Source organism: Leopardus geoffroyi, chromosome C1 (genome assembly GCF_018350155.1).
Source record: "Leopardus geoffroyi isolate Oge1 chromosome C1, O.geoffroyi_Oge1_pat1.0, whole genome shotgun sequence".
NCBI classification, from domain to species: domain Eukaryota; kingdom Metazoa; phylum Chordata; class Mammalia; order Carnivora; family Felidae; genus Leopardus; species Leopardus geoffroyi.
Window position 1 is genome coordinate 99,294,363 of NC_059328.1, and position 19,436 is coordinate 99,313,798.

At 49.5% G+C, this 19,436-nt stretch overlaps 1 protein-coding gene across 15 annotated transcripts in view; it reads left to right on the plus strand.

The window, feature by feature from the left end:
- MAB21L3 (mab-21 like 3) overlaps nt 1-19,436 on the plus strand; it is a 135,433-nt gene that overhangs the window by 49,949 nt on the left and 66,048 nt on the right. For 12 of the 15 annotated variants that reach the window (XR_006712662.1, XM_045478773.1, XM_045478772.1 and 9 more), the window contains 4 exons: nt 8,037-8,177; nt 10,988-11,279; nt 14,574-14,752; nt 15,217-15,411. Coding sequence is in view for 14 of the 15 variants with exons in the window: in XM_045478773.1 (XP_045334729.1) it covers nt 8,037-8,177; nt 10,988-11,279; nt 14,574-14,752; nt 15,217-15,411 (807 nt within the window). In the remaining variant the exon portion in view is untranslated. Of the gene's footprint in view, nt 1-4,986; nt 6,037-8,036; nt 8,178-9,869; nt 10,055-10,987; nt 11,280-12,981; nt 13,798-14,573; nt 14,753-15,216; nt 15,412-19,436 lie in introns of those variants that run through there. The other 3 variants (XM_045478785.1, XM_045478775.1, XM_045478784.1) reach the window with 3 other exon arrangements.

Sequence of the window (19,436 nt, forward strand, 5' to 3'; positions counted from 1 at the left end):
CGTGTGTGGACAGGGAAATGCTTAATATAATATATGGCCGAGCAGAGGGGTTGCAGCAGAGATTTCCACAGGGCACTGGAGGAGAACAGAGGAGTGTTAGCTCTCGTGGGGGAGGTGGTCCACAGCAAGAGGGGTGGAGACTAAGCCTGGGGGGAGCACGCCTAGGGTTTTCACAGACGGAGGAGGATACGAGAGGACTTCCGAGCTGAGGGAAACTCATTCAAGCAGGCAGCATGGGTTTCATTCTCTGCAGCCTTGTCCCTGGGGGAGGCAGAGCCCTGGTTATGAATGTGGGCTGCCAGGTGTGACAGTTTCTGGCATGGATCCCCGTTCTGGGGCTTCCTGACTCTGGCAGGACCCTGGGCAAGATTACTTGGCCGTTCTGAGCCTGTGTTTCCTCCTCTGTAAAATGGGGATGATCATGGCGCCCACCTTCAAGGAGTGTTGGGCAGTGCGGAGGAGCTAGCTCTCATAAAGTGTCCTGCACACGGGAGGGACTCCGGTCTCAGCGCTGTGGCACTGCTGTTGCTGTGGGTTCTGCCCAGCTGTACATATTCTGTGGGGCCCCAGCAGATGGCTCAGGGAAGAGTGGATCTGAAAAGGTGGGGATATCATGGTGGAAGCCTCCTGTCTTGTCCGTAGGCAGCATCTCTTCACCTGCATCCTTTTATTTATTAAAAAAAAAATTTTTAACATTTATTCATTTTTGAGAGACAGGAAGAGACAGAGCGCAAGCAGGGGAGGGGCAGAGAGAGAGGGAGACACAGAATCCGAGGCAGGCTCCAGGCTCTGAGCCGTCAGCACAGAGCCGACGCGGGGCTCGAACCCACAAACTGCAAGATCATGACCTGAGCCGAAGTCGGACGCTTAACCGACTGACACACTCGGGCGCCCCTATCCCCATCCTTTTAGATTATTAACCCCTGGAAGTCAGAGATGGTGCCCATCCTGTTTTATTTAAAAACCCAATTATCGGATTAAATGTGATTCTAGAATTAAGTCTGACTTCCTGATGTCTGGAAGGAAGTTCTCGGCCTTTAATCCCCAGGCGCCCTTATCGTAAGGGACAGTCACACAGGCCATATGCTCAGGGTTGTGGCCAGGCCTGTGTGACATTCCTGGCACGCTACTTGGCTCCACCTCTCTATCTCTCTCAAGAAAGCATGTCGGAATGCAAGCGAGTCAGAATGGTGTTATTATAGGGAATAACCTTGCATTCTCACTAATTTATATTTGAAACAGTAAATTGCTCACGACCTGGAGCTATTCGCAGAAGCAAATGACGTGTGGGACAACAGTGGGCCAGACACTGTGGCTGGGGAGGAGGAACGTGGCCCGGATGGGGATGTGTACGTGTGTGTGGACACGTACCTATGCCCTGGAGACAGGGAAGCCCACAAAAAAATGCCTGGGCCCTTAAAGGGTGCTCCGATGACTCGTTTTGCATAAACTCTGCTTAATTAGAGTACCTGAATCTGCAAGCCAACAAGCGTGGCGAATTTTCTGGGGTCGGTGTGAGGGAAGGGAGGATTCGATGGCGTAACCACATCTAGCACCACGTGTCTGACTAATTTCACCCAGTTCATTTCTGCTTGTGCTTTGTCCCATCCACAAATGCCGTCTTTTCAAAGGAAAAGCATACCTTTGTTCATTGACCTAATCAGCAGAGGAAGTGAGTGAAACTCAAACAGGCACCGAGGTCAAGTTTCAACTGAATGGGCCTTGAATCCTTCTTAAATTACCATATTCCACCCCCACCCCCCCACCCCCACTTTAGGTTTGTTTCAAAGCGGTGCCATGAAATGGATCTGATGCCAAGGCTGTTGTAAGGCCACAGCTGGTATCTTCCTGATGTCGGGCAGGCACTAAAGGGCTTCTGGGGTTGGGCTGGCTACCGTCTCTGCTTGTGGTGAAGCCGCCTTCTTTCCCTGAAATCACTCCCTATAAAGCCGCCTGGGGCCCCATTCCCTGCTTTTCCACACCCTGAAATGGAATCTTTACGCTCTACCTTACTAGGCTGTGGTCAGGACGGCTGGAGGGAAGCTGCCTGGGGTTTCTGGGTTGTGAGTGACACGAGGACAGTGACAAGTGGGGTGTGGGACGGAGCCTGGGAGACCTTTCGCACAAATCCCTGCTGGGGCTGCTGGAGACAGCATGTGGTCCGTATAAGAGTATGGGTCAGAACCAATTGCAGCCAGAGATATGGAGGGGAAGCGGCAGCCCATCATCACCTATGGGAAAGAGGCCTCCACTTGACTCCCAGGGCTTGGGCACCATGAGGCAGGCTTGTCCTAAGTGGGGCTGTTCCCCACAGCTCTGGTCGAACCCCACAACACAGGCCCCTGCTGTGTTGCCCTGGTGTGCGGTGGCTGGGCAAGAGGAGGGGGGGTAGTGCCAGAATAGTCAGGGATGCCCAAATAAATAGAGACTTCAGACTTGTTATTTCATGCGCCTGGACTCCAAATGGAGGGCGTGTTAATTCAGGAAAAGAATAGAGGTAGGTATTACTTCTGGAGCGTCCACTTGAGGGTGGACAGTGGGAGGGAAAGAGCAGCGAGGGAAACTCGATGTTAGGGCTGGCTTTACTGCCGAGTACCGGTGTGACATTTGGACCACCTGCCGCTCCGGCCTCCTGTAAAGTGACACCAGGCAAGCCGACTTCTGAGGTCTCTTTCAATTCTAAGATCCCGAGTCAAAACTGCAGCGGAAGTAAGGGATGAAGGAAATCGGAACCAGAATGTGTGGCTCTAGGGCCCTGACTCTGCTCTGCGGCTTCAGAAATCAAGACAGGTCATAAAGATGTATAATGAGTGAGAGATGACAGGTGTGCACCGGGGAGTGTGTGAACTGTCTAGTTCTGCCCAGTAGGAAAATTCCACCATCAGGCGAGGGCATATTTGTAGAAGAGCTTCACAATGGAGAACTTTTTCCGATAGGCTACTCGTTATGTGCGTGTACGTGCGTGCATGCACACTCTTTCTCTCAAGCTTTTATCAGTCAAACTTTATTTATTTATTTCTTTGTTTATTTAATTTAATTTACATCCAAGGTAGCATATAGTGCAACAATGATTTCACGAGTAGATTCCTTAGTGCCCCTTACCCATTCAGCCCATCCCCCCTCCCACAACCCCTCCAGCAACCCTCTGTTTGTTCTCCATATTTAAGAGTCTCTTCTGTTTTGTCCCCCTCCCTGTTTTTACATTATTTTTGCTTCCCTTCCCTTAAGTTCATCTGTTTTGTATCTTAAAATCCTCATATGAGTGAAGTCATATGATATTTGTCTTTCTCTGACTGACGAATTTTGCTTAGCATAATACCCTCCAGTTCCACCCACGTAGTTGCAAATGGCAAGATTTCATTCTTTTTGATTGCCGAGTAATATTCCATTGTGTATATATACCATATACCACATCTTCTTTATCCATTCATCCATCGATGGACATTTGGGCTCTTTCCATACTTTGGCTATTGTTGATAGTGCTGCTATAGACATGGGGGTGCATGTGTCCCTTCGAAACAGCACACCTGTATCCCGTGGATAAATACCTAGTAGTGCAATTGCTGGGTCATAGGGAAGTTCTAGTTTTAGTTTTCTGAGGAGGCTCCATACTGTTTTCCAGAGTGGCTGCACCAGTTTGCATTCCCACCAACAATGCAAAAGAGATCCTCTTTCTCCGCATCCTCGCCAACATCTGCCGTTGCCTGAGTTGTTAATGTTAGCCATTCTGACAGGTGTGAGGTGGTATCTCAGTGTGGTTTTGATTTGTATTTCCCTGATGGTGCGTGATGTTGAGCATTTTTTCACGTGTCGGTTGGCCATCTGGATGTCTTCTTTGGAGAAGTGACTATTCATGTCTTTTGCCCATTTCTTCACTGGATTATTTGCTTTTTGGGTGTTGAGTTTGATAAGTTCTTTATAGATTTTGGATACTAACCCTTTATCTGATATGTTATTTGCAAATATCTTCTCCCATTCCGTTGGTTGCCTTTTAGTTTTACTGATTGTTTCCTTCTCTGTGCAGAAGCTTTTTATTTTGATAAGGTCACAATAGTTCATTTTTGCTTTTGTTGCCCTAAACATTATTTAATAAATAATGTCAAACATTATTTGACAGTGTCAATATGGTGATGAATCTTTCATTAGTTTATCAAGTCAGGAAACAAAATGTGGAGAGTCACCACTCTGTTACTGACATTTGAGTTCTATGAAGTCACATCAGTGGGCTTGGAGGATTTGTGGCTGAGCCTTAGTCCTCAACAGAGTCTAAGAAGTTAGCTATTTGAGAATACTATTTCCCAACCGCTCTGACTGCAGTGTTCTATTTAGTTAGCCCTTGTATTACTTTCTCCCGCTATTCCTGATCAGACTTCTGGTCCCTGAACTTGTCCAATGTTCCCTAATCTACAAAATGGTCTTGTCCATTCTCTTCCCCTGGCTGGAAAACGTGGCCCACCATGGAAACCCTCCCTTGTTCCTTTATTCTTCTCCAGATCTTGCCCAGCAAGTCCTAACCTTAGCACCTCTGTTGTTACCTTTGGAGGGCCGAGGCGTGGAGAACATCTTACAACGAGGCCCACTGGTATCCCACAGCCTCAGGAACCCCCCACAGCTGAGTCTTGGGACCTCCTGGAAATCTTCACATACATGCCTGAACAGCCTGCATTTCTTAGAGATGTGATCTCCAAAGTCTGTCACCCTGAAGTCCCCTACATTCCCTTCTCCACCTTACAGCACATTGCCTTGTCTCCTATGCTGTAAAGAAAATAGTCATCAGGGGCGCCTGGGTGGCTCAGTCGGTTGAGCTTCCGACTTCGGCTCAGGTCACGATCTTGTGGTTCGTGAGTTCGAGCCCCGCGTCAGGCTCTGGGCTGATGGCTCAGAGCCTGGAGCCTGCTTCCGATTCTGTGTCTCCCTCTCTCTCTGCCCCTCCCCCGTTCATGCTCTCTCTGTCCCAAAATAAATAAACGTTAAAAAAGAAAATAGTCATCAGACAGGAAATCTCTCCCATTCCTTCACTCCCTACCCTTTTATCTGTGTTTGCACCTGTCTTTCTTTCCTTCTGATGCACCAAGGTGAAGTGCTCACCAGGTTTCTGGATTTGCAAGCCCCTCTGGCTGGGAAATTCTTACTCCACGGTTTCACTCTCTGCTGCCTCTTCCTTCCAGCTCCTTCCTCTCTGCATTTAGACATGTTCAAACCTGTGTGTCATTTTGAAAAAACCTGTTGGTGTCCCTGTTTTGTTTTACCCCTCCCCTGGCCAGACTTCCTGGAAGAGTTGCTTACCTTGTTACTTGCTTGCCTCGCTCTTAGTCTTAACCCACTTCAATCTGGCTTAATGCCCACCCCTTCCCCAAACACATTGATCCTGTTCTAGTTGCCAAACACAGTGAACATTTTTCAGGCCCTATCTTGCTCGGCCCCTTACTGTTGACTTTGTTCTTGAAATTCTTCTTCCTTTATTCTCAAGACCTCTTGCTGCTTGTTCTCCCATTTCGCCATCCTCCTCCAAGGCAATCCCTTCTCCAACAATACAGGAGCCATTGTAGTTCTTCCCTTGTGCTCCTCATGCTAGATATCTGCCATTTTCTCTTTCTAGAACAACCTTCACACCCTTCTCTTTCCAGCTAACTCCTACTCATCTTTCAAGATACAACACCACTACGCTATGCCTCCAGAAAGGGCCCCCAGCCTCCAATACTAGATGAAATTTCCCTTTTCTGTGTACCCATAGTATCCTGTGCAAACCTCTACCCAGCATTCGATTGCTGTGACTTTAATTTCCAGTTTATTTGTCTTGCTTTGTCTGTAAACCTCTTGACACGTACGCACGGTGTTCAACAAAATGGGTTGAATGGAGTTGAATCACAACACAAAGAATTTCTACACTGCTGAGGACCCTTCATCATGGGCTGCTAAACACGTTCTCCTTTATGTTTGGCATGGCAAATGATCTATCCGCTCTGTGACCACCTTTCCTCTTCCGCCTGGACACTCTGGAAGATGCAGAATCTTGATAGTTTGCAGATGTTCAAGGTAGGTGCCCCGGGTCCCTTCTCCCATGATGAATGTAGTGGGATAGAAATACGGAGAGCAGTATTGTGGCCACTGGTGGCAAGAAGATCGAGCCTGTATAGACACGATCATCATATCTAAGGTCAGACAAGACACATGGATTTTGAAAAGACTATTTCATGTGTATCATGTATTTTCAGTGAGATTGTACACTCCTGAAGATCAGGGGCCTTGTCTTAGGTTTCTTGTGACTCCTAGACATCTGGAGAGTATTAGTTTTTCAAAGACAGTCCCCTGTGTGGGGACAAGTACCTTTAAAACAGGTCTCAGTCTTCAGACTAGAAGGCCTCTGCTCCATTGTACCCAGGGGCACGCTACACTTCCCAATCATGGCACCCACACTTCCATTCAGTACTGACACCTGTCTTCCCCACCACTGTCAGCCATGGCTGTGTCTGTGCTGTTCATTGCTGTGCCTCAGCATGTAACATAGTGCCTGGAACACAGAGGTGCTAAATAAATGTTTATTAATGAACTAACTTTACATAGGATATACTTTATAATGTGTATGTGACATACAACATGTATGTGTGTGAATATTTGTGTCCAATGTCCGTATATGGTTGTTGGGTTTGTGGGTGGGAGGTATGAGGTCTTAGGGGACTGGGCTAGTTGGTGACTTAGTTTAGAAAAGCAGCTAGAAACCTCTTTGCCTTGAACTTGTTTTCTTGACCAGTTTATGGGTGTCTTAAACTACTCGAGAATACGTAGAAACAGCCATTGTACAAAACTGGGTGGGGATATAGAGATTCATGGTGGACCTTGTGTTTAGATATACCAAATATTGCTTCCAGTCAGTTCCTGGCGAGGCTCAGTAGCCCCTCCAAGGGGACACTCGTCAAGGCACCATGAGCAATGGAACAGAGCCCCTCTATTTCAGAAAACACTTATAGACTCTTCCCATTTCTTCTTTACTTGGATCTTTCTAACTCTTCTGGATTTTGCTAAAAGTTCCTTTGTGTTCCCCACAAACACCAATTTCCCTAAACTTTAAGCATCTGTGAAGGTATATATCTTTGGTGTTCGACTTTCTGAGGGTAGTTCTGGTTCTGGGGAACTCACAGTGTGGAGTCTGAAGGAAAGCAAACACACACCTTGTGAATCTAGTAGCAAAGGAGGGGTGAGTACCGGGGTGGAGAGAGCCATCCTTTGTGGACAACGTAAGTGGGAAACCATCTGAAGCATGATTATAAGCATTGAACTGCTTAATCTTCACCAACCCGGATAGCAGCCTTTCTACCCTATTTTATCATCTCACCGCTGCACACAAAGCCCTATGGGATGGCCTGGTCCCGCCATCTTTTCCAAATTCATCCCCTGTCACCCTCCTTTCCCTTTCCCAGGCTCCAACCACAGGTCCTCCTTGCCAGTCCTTGAGCCTTGCCAAGCATGCTCCCGCTTTAGGGGCCTTGGGGTTGGTTTCCCCAGTCGTTGATAAGGTTCACTCAGATGTCACCTCCTTAGTGAAGCCTTCCCTGGCCACCTGATCTAAAATAGCAGCCCCTTTACTCTCTAGTCCCTTATCCTATTTTATTTGTCTACATGCGCTTTATCATACCTGATATTAGATTATACATACACATACCTGTGTGTACATATATACGTGTATATATGTGTGTATGTGTATACGTGTGTATGTGTACACATATATACATATGTCCTGTATATACGAGCACAAGTCTATCTTGTCCGCTATTTTCTTGTCCACTTAGGTGGGCACTCACCGCTCAGCAGGTGCTGGATAAATATTGAACGAATGCTTCCAGTTTAGAGGAGAACATTGAGCCACGAGCAGGTGCCATCACACCCAAGTTCATCTCCCCTGGAGCTCTTGGGTGGGCAGGGTTGTTCGAGTGTACTCCTGTGGTCACCCAGCACTGGGCCCATGTTGTCACTTCCCCGTGCCGGTGCCTGGAGCCTGCACTGGGGATGACCGCCTGTGCCGATCCCTTGTCACGCAGGTGGACTTGAGGCGCCAGCAGATCTCGCAGATTGTGGAGGAGGTACAGAGGGTCGTCCACCATCTGACCACAGAGATCAGCCTCCAAGACCTCCGATTTCAGGCCGTCCCTTACTCTGACACATACAATGGGAACATTAAGGTAAGCAGGGCTCACTTGGACTGCAAGCGCCTCCCAGAGAGCCAGGGAACGTGGGTGGGCCCGTCTGGGCATTCGACGGACGTCACACTGCTGAGAATACTGATAAGCCTTCATGTACCACTGGCGCTCTTAGCGTTTATCATTTACACGCTCGCTCCATCGGTGCTGTCTCATGTGAACCCCCGCATTCCTCCTCTACGGGTGATAAAAATGAAGCCTTCGAGAAGTCAAGTGACTTGATCATGTCCTATTTATTAGGCACTAAAGTTGGAGCTGAGCCCGGGGCTTTTGATTCCAAAGCACATTTTGCTATAACAACTGAAGTTTAGTTAAACTTCACATTCATTTATGAAGCACCTAGTTCATAGATTGAGGGCTGGGGCGAGGGAACTCAGGGCATTGGTGGGAAAACAGTTGAAAGTGAGGGTCTGTGGGTTGCAGGTGTGGGGAGGAAGAAGAGGAAGAGGTGGCCCTTAGAAACGGCAGCGGCAGCCCCGCTGTGCCCACTGCGGACAGGGCTCTAAGTGGCCAGGGCCCTGCGTGACAGCCAGCCTTCCTGCGACACTGCTGTTGGGGCCAAGCCATTGTCACAGAAATAGCCTCACTCATGCCTCCTTGTGGAAAAGACATGGCTCACTGCCTTTCAGTGATGAGAGAAGTGAGGCTCTGATTCTCATTCTCCTTTATCTCAATTTTTCTTATGGCACGTAAGAACCCTTTTCACTCGCATTAAAGATATACGTATTCATGCCCTGTCTCTCACACAAGACTACAAGCTCCTTGTTTGTAAAGTTCATGTTAATTGATCGCTCCATTCCTCGCACCAGCATAGTGTGTGGCCCATGGCGGACACCCAGCTTCAGTGAATAAATGGATAAGCAGAAGAAATAGCACCCGAACAGAAGACCCTTACTGGTCCAGGACGTTTCAAGGTTGTCGGCCACAAGGACCACCCACAAGATTCTAGAACCTGTGGATTTGGGGTCAGAGTGCCGAGCTTGGGAAAATTCACCCCGGAATAAACGTTGCAAAACTAGATTGGATCCTGACATGTCACAACATCGTTTGCCCACGTCTATCACTCTTCCAACCTGTATTAGACAAATACAGACCAGTGACGTGGAGTAGAAACACAATGCCACTTTTCCTAGAATTCTATCTGAGGAAATTTCCTTCTGTGGTCTCACTTAGAATCCATAGCTTAAAATACATTTTGCATTTATGTACATGATGTCCTGCACATTAAATTTTGAAAATAGTTACAGGGGGGCATATAAAAACTGCTTTTATTTTATCTTGGACCACATTCGGCGAGTAATTAAGCACCATTGATGTGACTAGTAACATGACAGTTGTACTCTTGAATTCACATGCAAACGAACTCAAATAATGTATTGATTGTGAGTGCCATAGTTTAGATTTGTTCCCTTTTTTTTTTTTAATGTTTATTTATTTTTGAGAGAGAGAGAGAAACAGAGCGCAGATGGGGGAGAGGCAGAGAGAGAGGGAGACACAGAATCTGAAGCAGGCTCCAGGCTCTGAGCTGTCAGCACAGAGCCCGATGCGGGGCTCAAACTCACAAACTGTGAGATCATGACCCGAGCCAGAGTCCGGCGCTTAAATGACTAAGCCACCCAGGTGCCCCGCTTTGTTCCCTTTTTTAATCCTACTGCCTTTTTCTGTGGCCTCCAGAAGTCATGTGGATCCATCATCTACAGGATCACACTGTTGATCTCTGAGAATGAGGCGGAGTTTGCTGCTCACCCCCGAACTGCCCAGTGACAGGGCCCTGAGCAAAGGTTAACCAAATACCGCTGTGAGAACTTTCCATGAAAGGGAGGTGGCTCTTCCAGTGTGCAGCTGACTGGTGGGGGAAGGTACGGCACGGAGTAGACTGCCACGTGATGTGGCCCACAGTGTCAAGCTCCCTTTGGGCGTAGTGTGCTGCTGGCCAGTGTGTCCTCTCCTTTGGACTTCACACCTGACCCCTTTCACCCTGACCTCTGCCTAACCGGTACCTGTAGAAGTGGAGTAGGTAGATTGTGATTGTTTGTCTTATCCCATGAAGCTTAGAATCATCTCAGTGGCTCACGTGGTCTCAGCAACTGCCTCTCGTTTCATCTGTGATGTTGTAAGGACCGATCATTAAAACGGGCTGTGGGTCATCGGTACGGGCAAAAAGAAAGGGGGACATTTTTGCTGAATGCTTTCACCCCCTCCCGTACCCTCCTCTGCCAGACCCTTCGCCCGTTCCAGGCCACTCCCCCCTGACTGAGAGCCAGCCCATCAGAGGGCTCAGGTTCACCTTCTGGCTCTACCACTGAATGGCTGTGTGTCCCTCGGGAGATCTCAGAGCCCCTGTGAGCCTTAGATTCCTCCTCTGGGAAGTGTTAACAAAGCCCGCCGCCTCATTGTGTAACTGGGAATATCACATAGTCTGATGCGTGAGAATTGCGGTGTTTAGTACGTGCAGAACACAGCGTGTACTATTTGTATTCCCTGCTTTCTCTTCTCCCCCGGACCTTAGGTGCCCTCTGGGGTTGCAAGTCAGGCTCACTCTTTTCCTTGAAGTTTCCTGACACCCAGGACTAGCGGGTCCACTTGCCCGCCAGAGGCATCGCGGTGGTTAGTGGCACAACAAGGACAGACGCCTCCTGGGACGAACAGGTGCAGCTCTCTGTCCGTCTCGGCACGTTGCTGAGGGTCGAGTAGTTCACCGAGCTGCCCGGTTCGGCAGGCCGGCTCCCTGAGGATTTCTGCGACCTCCTGAGTCTGTGAACTCACTCTTCTCTCTCCCTTCTCGACCCCAGGTTTTGGCCCCCAGCCAGTTCCTCGTCACGGTCCCGGTGAAGGGCCTGGTGGGGTACAGGGAGGCCAGGGAGCAGCGCTGGCGATACTACACCCTGCGGGGCACCAGGCTCCCCTGTCCCTTGCAGGACCCAGAGGGCCTGCGGCAGTGGCTGGAGGCGGAGCAGTTCATGAAGAGCCAGTGGCAGTGGCATGAGGCAGACGTGAACATTGAGGGAGATATTGTGCCCGCCAAGGTGCTCCAGGTATTCCGGAAGCTGGTAGAAAACGCAATTGGAACCTGTCATCTCTCAGGTGAGCGGATCGAGAAAAGTACAAGAGCAGTTTCTGGCATTTCCCATTTGCCTCTAGAAATCCTCTGCATTGGTGGGTGTTAACCTGAAGCCCATGCCCCTAAAGTGAGACCATAATCGTGTGCTCCCAACATCTGTTCGATCCTCACATCTGTTCGATCCTCACAGTAGAAATTAGCTCTTTTTTCCGCTGTGACGCACCAAAGAATGGAATCCATACAGCATCTGCTTAGATTTAAGTGGTTTCCTGCCCTGGCATAGCTACGATGGGCTTTGAGTTATGCATCCTTTCCTGGATGTTAATTTAAAAACGTGGGTACTATTTTTATGTTTATTTTTGAGAGAGAGGAGAGTGACAGAGCGTGAGCAGGGGAGGGGCAGAGAGAGGGAGACACAGAATCCAAAGGAGGCTCCAGGCTCTGAGCTGTCAGCACAGAGCCCGACACGGGGCTCGAACTCACAGACCGTGAGATCGTGACCTGAGCTGAAGTCAGACGCTTAACCGACTGAGCCACCCAGATGCTCCATAAACATGGATACGCTTTTTAAAAAGCAAATTCCTCACAAACCACAGACCTTTGTTATTAGCACATTTCTACAACACCCTCCGACTGACGTGTTTTGTACCTCGGTGTTTTGAGATGCCACATGTGGAAACCACTGACTTGTGCCAAAACACAAAAGTGAGAAGCCATAAAGGACTGATTAAATCTGACAATCCCCAAATCTTAAACTGTGTACCACCATGTGGTATATGTGAACACACACGCACACACTGGGAAAAAATGGCTAACTCCCTTAATTATAAAAGAGTATTTATAAACGAAGAAGAAAAAAATATGAGTAGACCAGTAGAAATAGTGACCAAAAAAAAATGACCCCGAGAAAAAGAACATACACAAGTAGTAGTATAAAAGAGGGAAAACATGTTCCATCTAACATATATTTCGAGCAGTGTGCATTAAAACACCTCATAGGTTGACGGAGATGAAAAAGTGTGATCGTGCTCGGTGTAGGGGTGAGTGTGGTGCAACCGGCCTTTGCACGCATTGCTACTGGAAGTGTAAGTTGGTGCCTCCCTTTTAAAGCGTGATTATAGTCTGTTTTCATTTTTATAATGTGCTTAACTTGACAACCCAACAATTCCAGGTTCTAGAAATACATTCCTACACATAAAAGAGAAACAGGTAGGGACACCTGGGTGGCTCAGTCGGTTAAGCATCCGACTTCGGCTCAGGTCATGATCTCACAGTCCGTGAGTTCGAGCCCCGCATCAGGCTCTGTGCTGACAGCTCAGAGCCTGGAGCCTGCTTCAGACTCTCTGTACCGACCCCCCCCCCCGCCCCCTCCCCCGCTCACACTGTGTCTCTGTCTCTCTCTCAAAAATAAATAAACATTAAAACAATTTTTTTTGAAAGAGAAATATGTACAAGGGTATTCACTGCCATGGGCTTTGTAATAGTAAGTAACTAGAAATAACGTCAATTACGAGGGGAAACTGACAAAATAAATTGTGCTACCTCTGCCTCTTGGGCCACTGCGCAGCCTTTAAGAAGAGTGGGGTACACTCGTGTGTGTGCGCACCGAGCTGTGAAAAATCCTTGTGCTGGATAATGAAGGGAGAAACCACAGTGCCGAACAATGTGCACTCCCACGTGTGGAGAAGGAGACGGATCTGAATGTACGTTTGCTTGTCTACACAGAACCATTCTGGAAGGTTCCCTAATGGAATTGGCACACGTTTAATGGATTTTCACCACGTGTAGGATGCTTTCATGGAAAATGCGATGCGCCTAGCAAACCTGTAGAGTAAGAGTGAATGTCCTACCCGTTTGACAGATGAGAACACTGAGGTTGAGAGAGATGGGGTCACACGGCAAGGAAGCAGAGCCAGGCAGGAGCAGGGTGTGGGCGAGGCAGGCTGGCCCAGCATGCGCTAACCTCTCACTTACCTCTGCAACACTGGTAACAGTGCAAGGGCAAGTAAGAGATTCAAACCGGGGCAGGCTGATGAGATGCTTTCAGTAAATGATGCCAAGGTGCCAGACGTCGCCGTGTTCCTGTCTGGGCAGCTCTGATGATATGCAGACAATAAGCTCTTTATCACACCCCAGCCAAGGAGAGGGACGTTATCCTTTTGAACAGCCCGACACAATTAGTGAGGGAGTTCCATTTTCCTCTCCGAGCGAAGAAGAGAACAATAATAGATCCCGATTCAAGACCGCTCATCCTTATCTGTAATGAGGGCAGACAGACAAACAAAACCACTGCGTATCTTTTGAAAGAAGGGAGAACGGATTAGCAGTGAGTCCTCCTATAGGAGCTGGAAGAGGCTACCAGATGCCTTTTTTTTTTCTCTCCCTCTCTCTGCCTGGTCGGAAGAGGCAGTGGGGGCCTGTTTCCACTCCTTCGACCATTTAAGCCAATGGCTATGAACACTTTGAAGTATTTTATAATTACAGGGCTCAGGATGACAAATGCACCTGAGGCTAGACTGGCTTAATGGGCTAGACTGGGGGTACAAATGAGGCTAGACTGGGGGTACAAAGCCATGCTGTCCGAGAGACTGGGAGTCAGATGAGAGGTGGGTTCAGCCGAACCCCACCAGAGGCAGGTCAAGGAGTAAGGGGACTGGAGGCTGTCCTCAGCAAGGTCAGGACATCTGGATGAAACGGAGGGGGCATGGAAGAATGGTCGGATTTCATTTTTACCAGCAAATACTATGTCTTTTCTTTGTCTTCTGTGTCTCTTTTCTTCAGTTGAGCCTTCTGAAAAGAACTTATTAATTTTTTATTTTATTTTTGAGAGAGAGAGAGAAAGAGAGAGAGAGAGAGAGAGAGTGCAAGCAGGGGAGAGGCAGAGAGAGAGAGGGAGACACAGAATCCGAAGCAGGTTCCAGGCTCCGATCTGTCACCACAGAGCCCGATGCGGGGCTCGAACTCACAGACTGTGAGATCATGACCTGAGCTGAAGTCGGACGTTTAACCGACTGAGCCACCCAGGTGCCTCAAGAATCTATTAAATTAAAAGAAAAGGTATCACAAAAACCTTGGGGGTGGGGGAGGAAGGACAAAGAAACACTCACTAACAATGAGATTTTCTAGCAACGTTTCTATCGATATTTACTCAGCTAATTGTCTAGTGTTGACATAAACACCCCACCCTTGGAAGGCTCCTGAGGCTTGAGAGTTGCCCCACCAGTTGCGATCAGGTGGTCAGAGCCCCCGCCCCCAAATTCCTTCTTGGAATGAGCCAGGCTTTCGCTTCTCATCGCCTCGTTGTCATTTCCCACCAGGTAAGGTCAGCATGCTGACGCAGCTCGCCACAGTTTGGGTTGCCGTGGAAACCTCCACATGTCAGGTGGAGCTAGAGCTGGTCCCCACGGTGGAGATCCCTACCGTCTGGCCCGAGAAAGCTCGCTGGCCTCCCTGTCTGAAGCGCTGGCCTTCCCGACAACGAGTGGAGTGTATCAAGGTATCGGGGAGCCGGGGGCTCACAGCTTAGCCGCCCACAGCATCACTGACTGTGAACCAGCTCTGGAAGGAAACATGAGGCGTCACGAGATCAGCGGTGCTCCAGGTGTGGGTCGCAGAATCTGAGAGCCTGCTAGGAATGCAGATTCCCGGGCCCGCCCCGGACCTACCGACTGAGGCCTGCTGGGCGGGGCCCTGCAACCTGTGGTGTAAGAAGCTCCGCAGGTGATTCTGGTTCGGGCTTAACGTGGAGCACCAGGTGAAAGTGGGCACAGCCTCTGCCATTCACTGCGCTCCGGGAAGGGGGCTTGTCCCGAGGCTCCTTCCGTGTCCCCCACATAGGAGGTAGAGCCTGCCTGCTGGCAGCCCCCCCCCCCCCCTCAGAGTAGCGGATGGCTTCAGAGAGGGCTTTCTGCCGTGGCGAGCACCGTCCTTCTCATTCCTGATGGTTTTCTCTCTCCCCAGTCGTTTGGGTTTGCCTTGTTGGCCTGTTCAAATTACCACTGGCAGCAGAGTTTCCTGCAGGCTGAGCAGGTGCTGCTAGACCAGCTGGATGAGGACGGGGGCTGCCGCAGGAAGTGCTTCCAGGCCCTGAGGCAGATGAAGGAGGACGTCTGGTGTCCGGGAAGGAGGCCTGTCGTCACGTCTCACCATCTGCAGGTGAGTGGGCACGCACGAATTTGGGCGGGTCCTCTCTGTATGCCCTGCAGGGCCCGGCCGGAGCCACTCACGACAGGTGTGTGTGTGTGTGTGTGTGTGTGTGTGTGCACGTGACGAATTCAGGAGAAGACCCTAGTGTCCATAGTTGCCATCCCAAAGTTACTGCTCACTACCGAGATGTGTAAACCCGGCCCGTATGTGTGCCCGCCGCAGCCCTGCCCAGGCTGAATGGCCTCCGCCTCCTCCCCGCCCTCCCCTTCTTGCCCTCTTTCCTTTTCTTGCTTTTTGCCCTTTCCAGATTTTCTTCTCTCTCCATCTCTCCCCTCGACTTATTTCACGCAACAAACCAGCGCGATGCGCCAGAAACTTGGCTGGGGTTCAGCATTGATTTACTCAAAGCCTCCGCCTTTGAGAAACCCACGGTCTGATGAAGTCTTGCAAATTGCTTGAACCTCAGATGGATTCGAGGTTTCCCTGGTGTGAGGACTCCCTCAGTCCCCACAGGTGCGGCCACCGGTGCCCCGATGCCCGCCGCGCAGAGGGGGAACCGGGGAATGGTGAGGTTGCCACGTCAGCATTGCCACAGACCCGAACTGCCAGGTTCCAAATCAGCCGGCAGGGGTTTCCCTAAACCCTACGGCACCTGCCTCCCCTCGCCCCCAAACCCAACATTCATGAATGCCCTTCCTCGCTCACCCAGCAAATGTTTATTGAGGTTACTATGGGCCACACCTGCCCCAGCACCTGCTGTGTGCTCCACAAGCACAAGATGAGCAAACACAGATGTGGTTCCTGCTCCCATGGAGCTTATGGTGAGCGGGGCAGACAGACATTTGTCAGATGGTCCTCCAGGTGCATGTGGCCTCACACAGCACGGGGAGCACCAGAGAGGACGGGAGCATCATTCCGTGAGGGCCCAGAGCAGCAGAGCCTGACCTGGGCTGCGAGATCGGGGCCGGTGTGTGTGGGGGGGGTCCCCCTGGGGAGGTGACTTTCACACTCTCAGCTCCTCTTTTGCAAATTTCCAACCATACACCGTGAACTGGACATTCATGGAACAGGCTGTGTGGCACACTGAGGTTGGGAGAAGGCAGACTTAGAGACAGCACAGCCCGAGCCTAGCTAGCGTCTGTCCGGGAGCTTCGTCCGTTCTCCCTGCCCTTCGACAAGGTGAGCACAGGTCCTGTGTGTGTGTGTGTCTTCCTTGCACGCTCCTGCTGTGCCCCTTGGCATTCAGTGGACCTCCATCTTCTGCCCCTGTGTTGGGGTCAGAGCTTCTGACCCCAGCTCCAATGTAAGCTATTTAAGGGCAACTACTAACGAGCCCTTAGGATCTCTCCCAATGTGGTGTACCTAGTAGTTGAGCAGTAAATACTTGTTGGGCGAATGAATGAATGCCTTCACATTCTATTGAGCTTCCCCCCCCCTCCACAAAATCAGTAGTCTTTGCTTTGCTTTCGTATCTTCCCTAATAACCTGTCCCTCTTGACTTGCCCAAGAATCTGTTAATATCTCATTTGCACATAGCTGTGCCTCTCTCTGGAATCTCAACATTCTCAGCACCGAGCACATTCCCCTAAAAACACTCACCTGTTCTCCTGGATCGAGGACATGTGCTTCCTGAAGGTAGTCTAGTTCATTCTGCTGGTTTAGCTTCTTTCCTCCTGGCCTTTCTACAGGCCACACTAGCAACAGCCAGAGCTGAGCCGCAAACTCCATTCTATCTCCTATTGAAGCTCCTAATCTTAACCACTGACTTCATTGCCTCACAATTAAGATGGATGGAAACACATTAAGTGACATGAATAATTTAGACGAGGTTGAATAGGGCCACCACGGGCCTCCCGGCCCTTGACTGCGGTCAAAACTGCATTACTTGCGAAGATGTACTTTTATTCCAGTGGCTTCTCAATCACTAGAGGATTTTAGGGCAACTCCTTAAAGGCGCTCTGTTTCAATTCTCCCGAGCTCACCTCCAAGGCACAGGATTGTGCCCTCTCAAGAACGGGCATTGTAGAGGGGGGTTATTTGTTGAGAAGGGCAGGAAGGACAAAAACAGTCCTAACTGCCTGTTCTTCTAGTCTCCCACGGTGGCCCAAGGGCAGGATGCCCTCACATTTAGACATTGGGATGGGCGTGGCTGGTGACAGTGTGGTGTTAGACCCCATCCAGATGATGGCTTGAGTGGGCGGGATCCTTGCCAAGCCTTCAGCCTGGGGAAAACAGAAGAGACTGGTTGCAAAACAGCATCAGGAAGGTCGCGCCACTTATTGTCACCCCACCTTCAGCCTAACACTGTCTGATGAGTTTCTCACCTCCTCCCCAAAGTGGCTCTTTCCCGAGCAACTCCAGGTGAACAAGAGCTTATCCTTCTTTGGCTTATTTGTTCCTAAAACCCACTCAAAGGCACAGGGGCTTGATTATAAGAGGCTTAACTGTTTTGGTTTGTTTAGGGAGATAAATGCTTAACTACAAGAGGCATGAAAACACTTTTTTGTATCTAGGTTATCTTTTTTTTTTTTTTTTTTTATGTTTCTTTATTTTTGAGAGAGAGAGAGAGTGAAGCTGGGGAGGGGCAGAGAGAGAGCGAGAGAAGGAGACACAGAGTCCGAAGCAGGCTCCAGGCTCTGAGCTGTCAGCACAGAGCCCGATGTGGGGCTCAAACTCATGAACCGCGAGATGATGCCCTGAGCCAAAGTCAGATGCTTAATCGACTGAGCCGCCCAGGTGCCCCAAACTATTCTGTATCTAGGTTATTTTGACTAGCATGATATCCTCTCCGACTCATTTACTTTGCACGATGTGCTCTAAATCAAAACACACTCAGTGTCTTGCTGTGAACCCAAAACTGCTCTTTTCTTTCTTAGTCAAGTCTGTATTTTAAAAATGCTCAACATCTAAATCATAACATTGCTTATTTCACTTAGTCAATAAGCATTTATTGACTGCCTCCCATGGGCCAGCTCCTCTGCTGGGTGCTAGTGATGTAACAGCAATTAAAATAGGTATCACTCTCTTCTTTGATGGAGTTTACAATCTAGCAGGGAATCACATTAATGAATACAGAGACGGCTACTCCTGTGATCACTGGTGCTTATGGGAAGTGCGGGACGAAGAGAGTGTTTAATGGTATTGTAGGGAAATTTGATCTGACAGGTGAGTTTCCCGGACATACTGGGGAAGGAAGTGTGCTCCACACAGAAGTCAGATATGAAAGAAGTCACCCTGTGGTAGAAGAGGGGGGCCAGTGGGGCTGGAAGGAGAGAACAAGAGAGGACGAGGGTAAGATGAGGCTGGAAAGGAAGGTAGGGAGCAAACCTCGCAAACCAAACCATGTTAAGGATTGTGGTTTTTCATTGACCAATGGGAAGTCTTTAAAGTGTTTCTTTTTTGTTGTTTATTTATTGCGAGGGGGAGAGAGAGAGAGTGCATGTGCATGCAAGCAGGGGAGAGGCAGAGAGAATCCCAAGCAGGCCTCACACTGTCCATGCAGAGCCTGATGTGGGGCTCGAACTCCTGAACCATGAGATCATGACCTGAGCCTGAATCGAGAGTTACACACTTAACCAACTGAGCCACTCGGGCGGCCCTAAAGTATTTCAGACACGAAGAAACATAGATTTATACTCAAAAAGATCACGTTGGCCGCAGCGTGGTGGTGACAGACTGGGGACAAGAATAGGGGCAGAAGCCCAGGTGAGATGGGAGAGGAAGAGAACAGTGGAGATGAACATACATGGTAGATGAGAGAAACACTTTGGAGGCACTGGCAGAACTTGATGAGGGTGGTGAGGGAGGGGTGACTCCCGGGTTGAGTCTTGCCTGACTGGCTGGATAAGGAAGTCTGGAAACACCAGGTTTGTGGGGAGAAGGGTCGTGAGTCCGGCTGGGACATGTTGGTGGCGATAACTTTCAGATTCCCAAGAGATACCAGGAGAGGAGGTCAGAGAAGTCTGGCCTGGGAAGAGAAATTATGAGTGACCTCTATTTGTTCGGTGGGGATTCTAGCTGCTGAGGAAGGAAGG